The 17,507-nt window shown below is 39.3% G+C and overlaps 1 protein-coding gene across 2 annotated transcripts; it reads left to right on the plus strand.

The window, feature by feature from the left end:
* Positions 1-328: 328 nt before the first annotated feature.
* On the plus strand, positions 329-13,503 carry LOC117301146 (tetratricopeptide repeat protein 39C-like). 2 transcript variants are annotated; one of them, XM_033785041.1, is made up of 11 exons: positions 329-654; positions 3,042-3,090; positions 5,437-6,110; positions 7,314-7,482; positions 8,242-8,390; positions 9,099-9,151; positions 10,395-10,510; positions 10,741-10,864; positions 11,944-12,041; positions 12,336-12,440; positions 12,872-13,503. In XM_033785041.1, exons 1-11 carry the CDS (start codon positions 491-493, stop codon positions 12,992-12,994), a joined length of 1,824 nt encoding a protein of 607 aa, XP_033640932.1. In that variant the 5' UTR covers positions 329-490; the 3' UTR covers positions 12,995-13,503. The 2 variants fall into 2 exon arrangements, with proteins under 2 accessions (XP_033640932.1, XP_033640933.1); XM_033785042.1 differs by lacking the exon at positions 329-654 and adding an exon at positions 2,105-2,127.
* The last annotated feature ends 4,004 nt before the right edge of the window (positions 13,504-17,507 follow it).

A 17,507-nucleotide genomic window follows, 5' to 3' on the forward strand; every position in this document is an offset into this window, starting at 1 on the left:
AACTGTTACACTCTGCTCAGCGCTCGTCTTGTTGAAGATGCAACGCCCCCCCCCCCGTCCTATGCCCCTCCCCTTTGCATGTAACCCTTTTCATGCCCTTTTCCTACGACTTTGCTCTCTGCAACCTTTAGTTCGTTATGGTAATTTTGAATACGGGGAACGAAATAACACACAGCCAATACAAACGAGGTTGAAATGGGAAAGACTTATATTTCACTGGTACTTAAGTCAATCTGAGTTCGCAAAGTGTACTTGAGAAACGGACACCAACGAAATTTCTTTTGGGGTCACTGAACTGCCCCCTGCCCGGTACATCATGGGCCGGCCGGGTGTGTGTACACACACATACAGAGTGTCGTCAGTGAGTTGACAAGTTTGTGATTTTTATGTCCCCAAATTTCATGGTATGACGATGAATTAATGGCCACTAAAGTGCGTCCCTTCAGCCTTCAGCAAACAGCAAAGCTAAAAACACACAGAGTTTATCAAGATGGCGGCAAGCGCTTCCAGTTTCGACAGTGTCACGGGAGAATTTGGAAGTTTAGCCATGGATGACGGATTGCACACGGACGATGTGAAATTGTCTTTGGTTGCCATCAACTTGTTGTTAAATAATGGATTTAAAGAGTCGGAAGAAATATTCAACAAGTACAGGTTAGAAATACATGTGGTAACAAAAAAACTATCATTCCATCATTGTTTTAACATTGTAAATATTTGGTGTACTGATGTAATTTTTAGGGATAATATTATAATTACTAAATTTGTGCCAACCATCCCAACACAACAGCAACAGTCACACTCAACAGCCAATTGATTTTTCATTGTTTTTTATTTTATCAATCATGACAACATTAATTAAGCATGTTAAATAAGGGATGTAATTTGTAGGCCCTAATTGAATTACACATTCAATTAAAGAATCAGCATTGTTATTGTATTTCGTATTCAGTAACCGTATTGTAAACGACAGTAATTTTTAAATAAATACTAACAAATTACTCACCATCACCACAAACGAATACCCCCACAAACTGCTCCACAGTGTAAACCAAACACTTTTTAGAGAAATACCAGTGGTTTCGATTGATAAAGATTCATAATCATAGACTGACATGTTGGTGAAGAATTATATTTTTGAGTCACTGACTATAGGCCTAGGCCTAGCCCAGGTTGGACTCCTCCGTTGCATGCAACGCGACGGAGTCCAGGGTATAAAGGTTCCGTACCATTGCGAACAATTTTCAAAAATCTGTTAAAAATATTTCTTCCTAAGTTGGGAGTCTGAACTTTTACTCACATGTTCCTTGTAGTTGGAAATCCAAGCTCGCGTTAATTAAAATTGTTGAATGGTCTCCTTTGGTGTTAATATTTTGTGAAAAGAAAATTGAAATTTACGTTTTCCATTCCCACGTCATGCACTAACTTTCGTGTAAACACTTTCTTGCACTGATCACTGGCGGCGCCATCAACTTGCGTCAACCACTCACTAAGCAGATAGATAATAGTCAGCGAGCAATTTACACAAAGCGCAGTACATAGTATACCGAGCATAGACGTCTTGTGCCAAGACTCCATGTGCTGGAAGCGTATCTTTTTCCCAGGACAGATGAGGCCGGTAAATTGGCACATGCTAAGTGGCCTCATCTCTCCTAGGAAAAAAATATACGCTTGCAGGAAAGCGCCCTCTGTTGTCCGTCTATATGACAAGAAGAAGCCATGTGAAAAAGCAAGATGTCGGCAGACGGCTTTGCTGCTTATAAATAAACTCACTTTGTAACCGAAATTCAACTTGAAACTTTTAAAAATTCTATTTGAGGTGTAGTGCTTTCCAGTTTCATGCCTCCTGGATTTTAAATGTGTATTGGAGGAGTTGAAGGCGATTTGATGGCACCTACCCAGTTGACAGCGAATAGCGGCAAGACAATGCCTTGCACTCTAAAGCCATGCGCACTTGGGCTCACACTATCAATTGGTATGCGATGATCAACATCGCCAGTGCAGAACTTCAACATATTTTCGGAAATAATTTCTTCCATGGATATATATTTGTTAGCTGTAAACTCGTTGAAAATATAGTGAGGGACACTATGAATATATGAACGGAATTTCAACTTCTCAAATCAGGTAAAAAATAAAGAAAATTGTAGTCAAATTTGTGTTGGCATTGTAAAGAACCTTTATACCCAGGACGTCAGTGTAGTGGCACTGACTGACGTCCTACATGTACCAGGCCTAGGCCCTATAGCGCAGCTAGAAGGGTCACTCATAATCAAACTTCCGGGACCAAAGCCAAGTTTGTCCTAAACCATTTTAAAACCATTTATAGGTTAGGGCCTAATTGAGTTTAGCGTGATTGTACTCTGTTCCTTATATAATGTAATACTTTACGGTAGTTTCTGGCCGGCTATGAACATTTTATTTGTATGCATCAGTTACATATACAGTACATCATGAAGTGAACATTACCTGTTATTCTTTAAATGAGACTCTCATATGGCTATGAGAGTTGAATTTAACAAATCTAACGAAGAAAAATCAAGAATAAGATTTGACCTCTGTTTCCAGTGATAAAGTAAACATGGTAAACAGTTAGATCATGAAGGAAGAATGGTTCTAGATGATGTAATTGTCGCACAAGTTGGGTCGTGATTCACAAATGGGGTTTATTTATAAAAATAGGCTTAGCTTCCTTGTTTCAAGTTTTGATTTTATTTTATATTAAAGGGTTTAATTTCAAAGGAAAAATTAAATTTTTATCAGATTGTTTTCTAGCTTTCGAAACACCTGAGACTTGCACAGTTCCGGCCTGGAATTTCACGGAGGCCGTTACCTTGGTCTTGACCTTGGTACTTGGTACCCCTTCAAAAGATTCCATCGACTTTAGATTTTCCATTGGAAGTGCCTTTTTTAATATGGAAATGGCCTTGCCCTCTCAAAGATGATGTTCCAGGCCTGACAGTTTATTGGAATAAATTTATGGCGTCTACAAATGCCTGATGATTGAGTGACTAAAATGTTCCTGTATTTCACTTTTGCAGAAGTTACAGTCCCTTGATGAGTGCTGGTGCAAGCTTTGTGCAGTTTATGGTAAGTTTTTAATTGCACAGTTAACATTTCACGGGTGTGCGTGAACCCCCATACCTATACTTTTATGTAAAAGGTGTGAAAAAATCATAGGCCCTAAACCTTCCGCAAGGAGTCAAAACAAATATCTAAAAATATTTATAATTTTTATAGTATAAAAAGATCTTTACTTGTTGGGTGAAGACGGCACAAATTGTCATTACAGGTCTTTGGCCTAAAACAATGATTGCAAGCAGGAAGCTGCCAGAGGGCGCTAGCCATTTACAATTCAAAATTACTTTAAACAAAAATAAAATTAAAGGTAGGGCATAGTACATAGGAGGTACATGTACGCATCACCACACCCATAAGAATATGCCACTGATTGTAAATAAATTGCCAGTTGTTTTCAAATGATTTGGAGTTGAATAAAGAGAAACTAAAAAAAAAAAATGGGGGGGGGGGTAGGGTACTTCAGATCAAATTGACAAAAATCTTAAGAAACTACATGTATTAAAGGCAGTGGACACTTTTGGTAATTACTAAACATAATTATTAGCATAAAACCTTTCTTGGTGACAAGTAATGGGGAGAGGTTGATGGTATAAAACATTGTGAAAAAAAACGGCTCCCTCTGAAGTGCCTTAGTTTTCAGGAAAGAAGTAATTTTCCACAAATTTGATTTCGAGACCTCATGTTTAGAACTTGAGGTCTCGAAATCAACCATCTAAACGCACACAACTACGTGTGACAAGGGTGTTTTTTTCTTTTATTATTATCTCGCAAGTTCGATGACCTATTGAGCTGAAATTTTCAGGTGTGTTATTTTATGCATATGTTGAGATACACCAACTGTGAAGGCTAGTCTTTGACAATTACCAATAGTGTCCACTGCCTTTAAGAATGCCAAAACCAAAGACAAACACTGAGATAAAAGTATTCTAGGCACCTTCTAATTCAGCATGCTTTATAGGCCATGATACTATGCCGCCCGCCCCCTCGAAAACATTGAACACGACTAAATATTACAATCTTTTGGATTATAGATGCATCATAAAAAATATCTGAAAGAGGCTCTATTTCAACATCTGGCTGCCTAGAACTGGAACGCTAACCTCTGTTTTCTAATCACTGAATAAAAAATTTAAAAATCTAATTTTAAATGTGAATCCTATGAAAGGACAAACTTTACATACAATGCACACTCATAAATATTGTTAAAATAATGATAAAGGCAACAGATGTTGTACACAATAGTATGAGACACAAAATAAACAAAAGAAATCAATTATATTCCATTCCATTTACTGCATTTTTGTATGTCATGTGCATTTTGTAGACTGTGAGTCAGGCCCAATTTCATAACACTGCTTAACAGTCAGCAAATTTTCATGCTTTCTGTATAGCAGAAAAATTTGCTACGGTGTAAATGTATTTCACAAGTTAGCAGGAAAGTTACGCAAGATTAAAATAGCTTTGAAGCTGCAGGCTTTTAATAATGGAATTTACCCCTGGATGGCTGGCATGAGGCAATGTGAGTGCTGGCTCAAATCCTGCATTTAAAGTCAAATACTTTGTTAATTATGTTTCGTATTTGACAGACTTGGATTGATATTATACACTTTATTAATTCTGGCCAGCTTGAACTGGATTGTCTACATAGGCCTAATGGATGTTAAGTTTGCATTGGGGATAAGGAATCATTTTTTTTTTTTTTTTTACCCTTACCGATGTGAGTTAGCATTGTATACTCAGTACTTTCCTGAGTCCTGTGAAAAAAAACATCATGCATTGTAGGCATACTTGGGTGGGATTCGAACCCACGACCCTTGCAAGTCTAGAGCAGTGTCTTACCAGCTAGCCTACCAAGATAACCCGGCGGCTAGAGGTAGTTCGAATCCTATGTTCTACTTGGGTTGTCTTTGTTCCTACAATGTAATCCCCTGCAGCCGATTTCACGAAACTCTAGGATTAATCCTAACACGAGTTAGGACGAGTGACCCGTCCTAACTTAGGATTGGTTCAATGCTTCCTACGTATTTGGATACGGAACTCAACTCATCCTAAGTCCAAGATTAATCTTAAATTAGGAAGAGTTTGGCGAATTCAGTGGCTGCTGTTCCCTCTCCCACCCCCTTTCCTGTCCTTACCCAATCTACTCTAATCTCGATCTACATGTATTATTCTTCACATGTTCCTTATTGTATCCAAACCTTGCTGTCAGTCATCTTCATTCAGCCTGTAGGCCTGAAAACAAAATAAATTTGTTTTCCTGTAGCTAAACTTTTGTTTGCAAGTATTGTTACTGTTCTTTGTAAAATGACAGTGTTAGTGATAATAATAACAATATTTATTCAATTTCTAACCTAGAATGCTATGATGACATTTGAAGATGATAAGATGGACAGCGCTCTGGAATCACTCAAGGAGACGGAGAAGCTCTGCTCAACAAGCGAGGGCTTCATGAAGTCACTCAGGTCAAAGGTCATGAGACGAGACTCGGCAACCAAGAATCACATCCATCTGAGCGTGGAGGAAAGAATCACTAGGCAGATCATCACCGGAGATTGCCAGCTTTACACCGCTCTCTTGACCTTCTCGCGGAGCGAGGTGTCCGGATTCCTCAAAGGAGGTTGGCTTATACGGAAAGGTTATAAGATCTACGAGAAGGCGTACAAGGAGCTGGTGAATATCTACCAGTTGAGGGGTAAGGAGAGCCCGGTGTCAGGGACGCCGATAACGCTGGAGGAGAACTCGGACGCGGGCACGGAGAATGACGGTGACGGGAACGGCGGAACTGAACCCATGATGTCGGAGGTGGATTTTAAGACGGCAGATTACGGTAATCTGAGCGAGGAGACGTTAGCTCGGTTGTTTGGGGGCGTGACCTTTGGTTATGGACTACTCCAACTCTGCATATCGATGATGCCACCTAGCTTGCTCAAAGTTGTGAACTTACTGGGTTTCCGTGGTAACAGGGATTTTGGGCTTCGTTGTCTGCAATTATCAAGCCATAGCCAGGATATGAAGGCACCACTTGCAATGTGAGTATCAGAACTTACGTTTTAGTTTCAGTGTATAGCCTGCTTCATTTTCAATTCAGTGGACATTTACATACATGTACATATTGTTTATGCGAATGCAAAACAAATTTTGACCTCACAACCTCATACAATTGTGAAATTAAATCGCCTGAAATTAGAGCATACAAGTACTTAAATGTGTACATCCTTGTACTCTATAAAATATAACCATTTTATTGTTTTGAAAAAAGTCTCATGCCTGATTTATGGTGAAGAAATTCAAATGACACTTGAGGATCATGTGTGAATTTAAAGCAATTATTGAAAGCTTCTGTTTGTGCATTGCAGCAGAATATATTAACCAGAGGAAATCTTACTTTTCCATTTCACTTCACTCTGGTTCACCCTGTAGTTGTGGGATGGAATGGTCCAGATTTCACCTCTTGATCAATGATTATATTCCGCAACATTGCACATGCAACTTTACACTTAAGCTAACATTATCATGCAGTAAGATATGAATTGCGTGCCGATTGCAAATTGCAACCGATATAAAGCAAAAACAAAATGGTTGATATATGGGACCTCAGATCAAATTCACACTTAAATCAAAAACATAATAATGGGCACCTGCGAGGGTAGAGGTTGATGCTGTGTTTGAAAAAGCCTTCTGATCACATGGCAGCTCGGGCTGATTACTTGTAAGGAGCAGAGAAAGATGAAAGAGAAAGAATGTCATTGGCCCAATGACCAGGGTTCTATTTCCTTAGGAGTTATTTTTAAAAACTAGTCTAGTCCTAAGTTAGCACCAAGTAACTCATCCCATAGAGATCATCCTAAGTTGAGATAAGACTCTCAGAGTCTTAAAGGGAAGGTACATGTTTGGTAATTGTCAAAGACCAGTCTTCTCACTTGGTGTATCCCATCATAACCATAAAATAACAAGCCTGTGAAAATTCGGGCTCAATTGGTCGTCGAAGTTGTGAGAAAACTACGTTACTTCAGAGGGAGTCGTTTCCCACAATGTTTTATACTATCAACAGCTCTCCAATGCTCGTTACCAAGTTGGTTTTTAAGTTAATATTTGTTTTGAGTAATTACCAAACGCGTACATTCCCTTTAACTCTGTGTGAAATTCACCCTGGGCACTAAAGCACATTGATACGATTATTGTAAAAACTAGTTACTATTATTCTAATTTGTATGATATATTCCCTTTTGCAGGTTATCCTTGTTGTGGTACCATACAGTCGTCCGTCCATTCTTCGGTTTAGATGACCACAATATTCAGACTTGCATCAAGGAGGCGGAGTCTATACTCAAAGAAGGGGAGGCACAGTATTCCAAGTCGGCCCTCGTTATGTTCTACCAAGGCAGGGTTCAGAAACTACAGGTAAAGTTTTTTTTTTTTAATATTTTGTAACAAACAGTAAGATATATTCAGTGTGTTTATGCTGAAGGGGCTGACCTAGCGACATTAACGGGTTTAGGTACTTTTTGTATGTTCAGAAATGTCCCACAATGATCGTCTTCATTCCCCTGGAGACAATCAGAGTAAGCTTAGATCAGAATATAGGTCTACTAATCAAAACGTTGAGCTGTCAACCACCAGTTCTTATCAGACCCAAAACTAACTCAAAAAGAGATATTCACAAGGTTTATCACAAACCTCTCTTAAGTCAGGTTCAGGTACGTACTTCCTGCAAATGCGAATGCGATACAAATTTCGATGGCACAAAGTGCTCAACTCCTGCAAAAGATTCCTTGCGAAAACAGCCTTGTAGTGTGTCAAAATTTGTTCGCGCATTCGCATTCACAGGAAGTTTGGACCTGCATTTACAAGCTTTTACTGTAAAATAAATGTTAAATTTAACATCTATTATATCGTTGCGGTACCCGCTGCCAAAACATAGGATTCAAGCTGCCTCTAGCTACAGGGCAATCGCGGTAGTTTAATTGGTAAGACACTGCTCTAGAATTGCAAGAATCATGGGTTCGAATCCCACCCGAGTAACATGCCTGCGATATTTTTTTCACGGGACTCGTGGAAGTACTAAGTATACAGTACTAACACACATTGGTGTATGGGTAAAATCAAGAAAAATTACATTAATAAGCTTTTATTGATAAAACATTTTTGAAATATTTTTAGCGTAATATTGACAAGGCTTTGGAGACTTATAACACGGCTTTAGAAGCAGCGAGGGACCAGAGGGAGATTCAATTAATCTGTGTCTATGAGATAGGCTGGTGTAATCTCATGATGGTCAACTGGGAGGAGAGTATGCTGTCATTTGCAAGGTGGGTTGGTGTAGTGGTGTCTTGCCTCGCCTTCCACATCTGGGGACCCCGGTTAGAAATCCTACCGGGGGCACTATGTGGATTGGGTTTTTCAGTCCCTACTTGACTTCCTGGGTTTTCCCTGGGACAATTCCCTTGGGGTTTTCCGCCCACTTCCAAAACTGAAATGTCGTCATTGTCTTCTCGCCTTGTCTAGATGCTGAAAAGGCTTTGACAAGTATTATCATAGTTGTAGATGTAGACATGGTAGATGTAGATGTGGGGACCAATGATTGCTGTTGACTGGTCCGCCCATGACAATTAATTTGGAAGTACATTTTACAGGACCTCATAGTGCCCAATTTTATAGAGTTGCTTTCAAAAAGCACAACAGCAGTAAAGCAAAACAAAATTACGCTTACCAGAATTATAAGGTTACCAGCCAAACTACCATGTTACAAGTACAGTTGGTGATATTGGTGTCCTGTTTGATTCTGCTTAGCATTATTCTGTGCTCAAGCGACTTCATGAAATTAAGCCCTGGGCTTGCTATGCAGCTGGGCTGGTAAACAGAGTTTGTCTTGGCTGGTAAACAGTGGTGGTAAACAGAGCAATGAAATGTGGCCCGCTGTACATGTACATTACTTCTTACCAAGTGGGACATTACCGCTTGTGTTTATTTTGTACTTATCTTGATTCGACTGTGGCCTTATTTTTTTTTCTTCCTAGGATGAAGGAGGAATCCAAATGGTCCAAGTGTTACTATGCCTACCTAACAGCAGGTAAACTAATACTTCCTTTTGTTTGGGTTGGGGTTTTTTCTTGATGGTAAATTGTTTTGTCATGTTCTTGCTTTGCTGCATAGCGGCACCCCCAGAGGTCAAGCATGACCCCAAATATCACGCACGAAAAAAAGACAGCGCCGCGAAGGCGAGGCCGCGAAGCGACTTTAGCAACTCGTTTTGGGGTCTTATGTTTTTCTTTACTTTTTGCCACAGAACAGACACATTACCATAGATAACACGCCGCGAGCACGCCCCATTACCCACACATACATAATGGTGCACTAAAAAGTCACGTGCTGATGAGGGCAACACAGAGAAGATGCATATATACAGATAGACGTGTTGCTACAGGCGCTTTGTGGCTTCGCCGTTAGCGCTTGTCTTTTTTGGGGGGGTGCAGCCGCCGCGTGCGCTTTGATTAAAGGCTAGCTTTGCTGTGATGTACATGTAGAACAAAGAGCCATTCCAGCAGCTTTATTTCATGTACATGTACTCTTTGGAACTCTTTGCCTGGTGCATGTTGCCCTCCATCCTACAGTCAGGAATATCAATGCCTACATCTACCTTTAGCTCCCCTGAACATGTTTTTAAATTTAAGATAATTACACAGCGAGGTAGTCAGGCCTCGAAATAACTATCGGCACCCAAAGCAATTGCTGTGATGCCCTGTGATTTTTTCTGTGGTGCCCTCTGCAAGGTTCCAATACAAATTCACATTTACATCATAGAAGTGCCCCTTATCAAAGGAAAATGGCGGTGCCCCTTCAAGACTTAAGAGTGAAATTCCAGTAAACTATGTTGTCGTGAATAGTCGTGACAGTCACAATTGGCTCATAAGCAAAAAAAATTTAAATATTTTTGAAGTAGTCGCGGCGGCACGATTAATCAATTAGTTCTTAAACAGTAGTCGCCACTCGACTGAGCAATCAATCGTCGCAGCTTTGACACTAGTCGCACAAATCGCCCAGGCCTAATCAACAGGTCAGTTTGAAGGCCGTTGTCCAGTCTGTTCTGGGTTGGCCTGCTTTCTCCATATGACTCTCCTCCACTTGGCCCTTTCTGTTGCGTACCTTGCATTGACTCCCAAGTTCCATGACATTTGACACAGAGCTGTGCCACGTCTTGCGCAGTCGGTTAACAGGTGTGGGCCCAGTTAGCATCCTCATTCCTCTCCACATGACCAAACCACCTCAGCCTGTGCCTTATAATGATCCATTATTTGTACATTCCTTCTGTCCAGTGTGTCAAGGAGCGTTAGGTCAAGTTGAAACGGCTCAAGAGATCTTCAAAGAGGTTCCAGAGTTGGCCAAGAAGAAGAGCAGCAGTCAACAAATGGAAGCCTTCCTCATTAGAAAAGTAAGATTCTGATTAAGGGAATAAAAGAATGCTTTAAAGACAAGTTTTCATAAAGAACATAATCTATCTAGCAAGTAAATAATAATACACATGGTGTTATCGCAAACCAAATAGTTATATATTAATACCTCACCATGCAATGCCTCAAATCCCAGATAACAGGATGTTTCCAGTATCTTTGTGGTTCCTTTTTTGACAATCGTTGTGTTTCCTTTTTTGACAACCTACAGGCTCACAAGTTTAAGAAGACGATGCCGACCTCTAAACAATGCATTGTTATGGCAATAGAAGTATTGTATCTATGGAGAGCGTTGCCAAATTGCAGCCCAGACTGTCTTAATACCATGCTTAAAGGTTAGAGTACTCCTTCACAAAGGTGTTTTTTATTCAATTGTTTTTTTTTTAGCATAACCTATGAGGACTGTATCTATTGGTTAACAAGTGCATCACAAAACTGAATAGACCTTGTGCGTTATCTTAGAGTTAAAACGATGAGGAAGCATTTGAAATGCACAGATTTGTACGGGCGGCGCACATGTTTGGCCAATGAACGGCTGCTTTTTTAGGTGAGGGCATTCTACTGATATGACAATAAAAATAATAATAATAATAATAAAACAGTATTTATATAGCGCAATATGAATTGGCATTCCTCAAAGCGCTTAACAGCAAAATGAAAAGCATTACAAGAAAACAAAACTTATAGGCCTAAATTCCCCAATTAAATCCCAAAACAAATAATTATAAAAATTAGGCCAGACCAGCTGTTACCTACACGTATATTTAAATATGAAAACCATTAAAAATACTACAAACATCTAAAGGATCTGAAAAATTACTTGACAACTCGTTTTTTAGGGTAACGTCTTCTTTTTGTATCGACCCCCAAAAGAAATTCTGTCATTTCTAAAAGAAAATTATTTGGGTTTGAACAAAAGTTAATAGGGTGGGATTTGAACTGAAAACCTCCAGATTGACATGTTGTTGCTCTACCAACTGTGCTTTCTAGCACGGGTACCCCCCCCCCCAACCAGGGAGCTGAGATAATTTAAGGAATGAATTAAGACCCAGTGACCAGGGGTAATAATGTTGGAAACGCTTTGAGACGCCCTCCTGGGTGTGAAAAGCGCTTTATAAAAAATGGTTATTAATATTTTTATTATTGTTAGCACTTTGTTCACGGTCTCCCTATTTAATAATATCTTTGTTCGGGGGTGCCAGTCGCAAGCCAGTTAACAGTTAACTGCTGTGTAGCCAGGGATCACACCCAAGTGTTTGATACAACCTGGGAAGCAGCAGCCAGGGGATCACCTTAAGGAGATGCAACTTAAGTTTCCTTTGTTGTTTATCATTTGATATCGTTCAACTAACCAAACATTTGTGACCTTTAATTTCCTTCAATGTTCTACCCCCTTGCGAATTTTCTTTTCTAGAATGTGAAAGCAACCAAGACCAGAACCTTAAAGCAGTAACCTGTCTTCTTAAAGGAGCACTCAATAAACACTTGGGAAACAAAGATATTGCAATACAGGTAAGCAATTATTTCAAACAAATAAGTTTTTAACAGAGACTTAAAGCAGTGCAAAGAACTAGCTTGGCGAATATGCACAGGAATTCCAAGAAATGGAGCAGCGTAAGAAAATGATCTTTAACCATAAAAAATGGAAGAAGCTTCTGTAGTTGAAAGCAATGACCGTTGAGATGAATGTACAGGCCGAGAAGGGGAATAATGGTGAACAAGTTCAGATAAATAAGCAGGAGATTGACAAGTTTGAGCTTTGAAAGTTAGCTTTTGAAGTTACTGGAATATTTGTTTTTGTTCTAGTGTTTTGAGGATGCAATAGTGTATGGTGCTGGGAAACATCAAGAATCGTTTGCAGCACCCCACGCTTGCGTTGAGGTTGGCTCGCTACTTGTTTCTAAACCAATGGTGAGTAAATAATAGTAATAACAGGATTTCTATAGCATGTAAAAGAACCCAGTGCACTTATCGAAAAGAGAAGGGGTTCGCCCCGGTGTTCCTGGCTGTGGCTGCTGTATGCGCTGTAAACACCTTGTAAACCCTTATCAGTTGCTACATAATTGTGTCTCAGATGTCATCCTATATACTCAGCGCCTTGAGTACCTTGTTTGGAAGATACGTGCGCTAAATAAGACTTTGATATTATTATTCAGTGTTGTAGAGGCGGTGCCGGGCGGGCATGCTCAGAACTAACAAATTATGCCCAGCACTTTGAGCAAAATAAACAGTGCTGTAGGGGTGTCGGAACACGGTGTCGGAAACTGACCTTAGCTAACCTCCCACCTCCATTCCCCAGCATTAGTTCTCACTTCTTGAAATTGCTTATTTGTTTTTGTCAGACGATTGGTCGAGGGAAAGCGCTCTTGAATCGAGCAAAGGATCAGTACAAGGACTATGACTTTGAGAATAGACTTCATATGCGTATACATGCAGCACTGCAGCGTCTTAAAGACATCGAGTAAGACGCCTCAATTCGTCATAGTGTCGCTCAGAAAGACGCCCATTGATGATCAGATCACCTTGTTAAGTATTAAGGACTTTCAGTTATCTTAACCCCTATCTTAGGCCTGATACTTCACAGAGGCTACAAAGGTGATTGCCTCCATGACCCCTGGTCATTGCCTTGGTGCACTTGAAATGCTCTACAGTAGAAATTTAAAGTTTCCTCATAGGGTGTCCTTTACCAAGGAGAAAATTCCTTAGCCCTTAACCTTTCAAAAACGAGTATTTGTTTTGAGTAATTACCAAACGTGTACCTTCCCTTTAAGAAGGTTAACGAGCAAAGGAAGAAGTGAAACGTTAATGGTTGATCTATGGACCAAATAGAAAGGAAGACGAGTCTATAGCCCTTTTCACACTATCTACATGCATGACCTTTGATCCGCGTAAAGCCTAGTTCATACTTCCTGCGAATGCCAAGCAAATTTTGACGTCACAGGGCTGTTTTGGCAGAAAATGTTTTGCAGGAGTTGAATATACATGTAGTTCAAATGATGTGAACTATTCGTTGCGAATTTGTGACGCCAAAATTCGTATCGCAGTCATATTCGCAGGAAAGTACTTGGATTAAAACTGACCCAGAGATATCTTTCACACTCACTACGTCATTTACCCAGAGAACAGTTAACCTGGCGTTCCGTGCTAACACCGTGACTGGCGGGTTAATCCTGGTCATGGGCAGGGTTTAATTTTACCCGGATTAAAGGATTTGGGTACTTTACAAAATGTCCATAGATTTACATTAAACTTTCGGGGTTTGAAGATAATGATAGTGGAAAGCTTCCCTTCAAATCTTACTTACTGAGGTGCTGTAGTTTTTGAGAAATGAGTCACATGAAAATACGTTTGTAAATGATTACAATAATTTTCGTCTCATGAAACGAAAATTATTTTCATGACATTGTTTTACTCATTTCCCCAAAACTACAATACCTCAGCACGTAGTATTTTCAGGGAAGCTTTCTACTATCATTATCTTCAAACTGTGTAAGTCTAGTGTAAATCTGTGGACATTGTGTTTTTTGTCCTACAAAAGTTACATAGACACTTTAAGCGAGTTTGGGATTTTTTTATTCTGGAGAGTTTTAAGCCCTGAAAGGTGTAGCGAGCTGCCAACTCGCAAAAGTTCCCTGAAAATATGACCAATCTTTCCATGTTCTGATGACAAAACTTGAAAGTCTCCCTGATTATGGAAACTTTGTCCCGGTTATCTTGAGTGTTATTCTAAATAATATGTCCCTGATTGGTGTACAAAATCTCCCTGGTTGAAAGATGCAAATTGCCAGCTCTGGTGTAGAGAGAACGCTCCAAAAAATCGCCATGTTAAAATTTGTCCCTAACCTGGAGATTCATTTGGATTAGTGTGAAAGGGGCTTATAAGTATCATTTCCGACAGCATTGTGTGTTATTTATCATGTGTGATCATTATTGGTTATTTAATGAAGAGTTTAGAGACACTGGACACTATTGGTAATACCAAAATTTCAAAGACCAGTCTTCTCACTTGGTGTATCGCAACAAAACCATAAAATAACAAACCTGTGAAAATTGGAGCTCAATTGGTCGTCGAAGTTGCCTGATAATAATGAAAGAAAAAAAAAACCTTGTCACACAAAGTGTTCAGATGCTTGATTTCGAGACCTCAAAATCTAATTCAGAGGTCTCGAAATCAAATTAGTGGAAAATTGCTTCTTTCTCGAAAACTATGTTACTTCAGAGGGAGCCGTTTCTCACATTGTTTTATACTATCAACAGCTCCCCATTACTCGGTACCAAGTACGGTTTTATGCTAATAATTATTTTGAGTAATTACCAATAGTGTCCACTGCCTGTAATAACTGGTTTGCAGAAATTAGGATATATACTTGCATGTATTATACCCACCTTTGGATATTATAATATATATATTGTACAAAAGAGTGGGATAAAAATCTCAGATCTTTAAAAAAAAGTATCATGGAAAAGAAAGTTTACCAATAGCAATATTATACATTAAATTAATAATATTGTCAATTATGAATAATATACAGTAATAATGTTGATGTACATTTTTAAAAGCCAAAGTTAACCTTTGGTTTCTTGAACCATTTGACAGTTTAAAACGATATTTATATGTAGATACATGAAATAAAACTAAGGTGTGAAAATTTATTTCCAAAGGGTGAAAGCATTTTTTAAATTCGCTGAAAATCTGAATTGGTTATGTCCATGCGGGAAGAGCAATAGACCGATCCAGTAGGCTCCGCCCACAACACACGTGTGAGCAAGAACACGTGAGGCTCTCCAATGCCTTTCTGCACAACTCTGTCGCGCGCGCCAAGATCCGCGCATGCATGTCGGACCTTTTAGTGTCGGACCTTCGTTGCGTTGTGATTGGTTAATACGCAATGGGGCGGAGCTTAATGGATCGATCTATTGGTATTAATGTGGCTGCACAATCTGAAAAATGTTTCAGGCATGAAACGTTTCTCAGATTGTATTTTTTTAAAATCCTTGCTCTAAAAACACATTCCTTAGAAGGGAATCTTAGAAGGGAATCCTTTTCTCAAAATGTTATACATTAATCAATAGCACAGCGCTTTCTTATCAAGTAAGTTTTTATGGTCTTTAATTATTGGAGTTTTACCCGCAAGTAAATTAGTTAATTACAAAGTTAAATCTGACAAAAAAGTTGTTTCGGACCGGTTTCAATCTGATAGAGTGCGTAGGCTTGAAGGGCAATACGCCTCTCATGACGTCATAATTCTTACCCAAAATTAGGCTATGGGCGCACGTTCCCCGTCACTTGCAATGTCTGTGCCCATCGCCTCATTTTGAGTTAGCATCGTGACGTACCTCATGCATAGATAATTAAGAGAGGCGTATATACAGTTGTAACTGGGTATAATAAATTAAAGAGTTCATAATTGTGTCCATGTTCAGCCACAGGCCTTCTCGTGTGGTGCTGCCCCTTTAATTGACCTCTGCTGACAAGCTATATTTTATTCTTACAATAGATCTTTAAGTCTACCATCCCAAAATTGCTATTTTGAAAAATGTAAATTTCCATCCGTCTTACCCTTCTCAGAAGTGCTTCCTTTAGATTAACGAGAGTCAATATCTTTAGCAGTTCAAATATGTCACAACAAAATAATTTCACAACAAAATAATTATATTAATTAAAAAATAATTTTAAAAAGGGAGAAAGTGACTTTAAAGTAAGGATGGTAGTTCTAAATATGTTAAGACTTACACGTTTGCTGCCACCTAGTGTCATCAAAGGTCCCCAACGACTGTTTAAAGACATGGACACTATTGGTAATTGCAAAGACCAGTCTTCTCACTTGGTGTATCTCAACATTTGCACAAAATAACAAACATGTGAAAATTTGACCTCAACTGGTCGTCGAAGTTGAATAATGGAAGAAAAAACGGCCTTGTCACACGGAGTTGTGTGCCTTCAAATGCTTGATTTAGGGACTTCAAAATGTAATTCTGTGGACAATTAATTACTTCTTTCTCGAAATTAAGTTACTCCAGAGGGAGCCGTTTTTCACCATGGTTAATGCTAACAATTATTGTGAGTAATTACCAATAGTGTCCATCAGTGCCTTTAAAAGGGTTTCTTCAATGTACGTCATCTTTCACAAGTTTTCTAATCATCAATGAATTATGCTCAATGTTTTTTAGTCACAATAATGTTAAAAGATAATTATGTGGAAGAGGTAATTTGTATAATTTGTAATAAACTAGAGGTATTATATATCCTTTTAGCTGTGTTTGAATGATAACAAGAGTAGCCCCCTCCCCCCCCCCCCCCCCTAAGACTTGTAGAGCGCCGGTGTGGCAGGAGAGAGCCACTGCCCCCCAGTGAGATGATCGGTTCTCCCATACGGCAAGCTATGTACAAATTACCTCTGATCTTTTGAATGATCCTCCTACAGCCCACGTTAAATTCCCATGCATGAGGGGGACCGAATATCCGCGCACAGAATTCACTGGGACACCGGCACGTCCTGAGGTCGTTGGTTCGAATCCCACGCTAGTCAATTTTTCTGAGCTCAACCCCAAATTATTTAGAATTCACCCAGTCAGTTTCTCTTGTGGTTTGTATGCATGATTATTACGATTTACAGTTGGAACTGCATTTATAGGCAGTGGACACTATTGGTAATCGCTCAAAACAATTATTAGCATAAAACCTTTCTTGGTAACGATTGGTTGATGGTATAAAACATTGTGAGAAACGGCTCCCTCTGAAGTGACATAGTTTTCTAGAAAGAAGTAATTTTCCTCGAATTTGATTTCGAGACCTCACATTAATTTTAGAATTTGGAGGTCTCGAAATCAACCATCTAAACGCACACAACTTCATGTACTGACAAGGGTGTTTTTTCTTTTATTATTATCTCGCAACTTCGACGACCAATTGAGTTCAAATTTTCACAGGTTTGTTATTTTATGCATATGTTGCGATACACCAAGTGAGAAGAACGG

The sequence above is a fragment of the Asterias rubens genome, chromosome 16 (genome assembly GCF_902459465.1).
Source record: "Asterias rubens chromosome 16, eAstRub1.3, whole genome shotgun sequence".
Classification (NCBI taxonomy): Eukaryota; Metazoa; Echinodermata; class Asteroidea; order Forcipulatida; family Asteriidae; genus Asterias; species Asterias rubens.

Coding starts and splice junctions, on each gene's coding strand:
- LOC117301146 (XM_033785041.1), top strand. CDS start 491: ATGGCGGCAAGCGCTTCCAGTTTCGACAGTGTCACGGGAGAATTTGGA. Junction 3,091..5,436: donor CAAGCTTTGTGCAGTTTATG/GTAAGTTTTTAA, acceptor TTTCTAACCTAG/AATGCTATGATGACATTTGA. Junction 7,483..8,241: donor GCAGGGTTCAGAAACTACAG/GTAAAGTTTTTT, acceptor AAATATTTTTAG/CGTAATATTGACAAGGCTTT.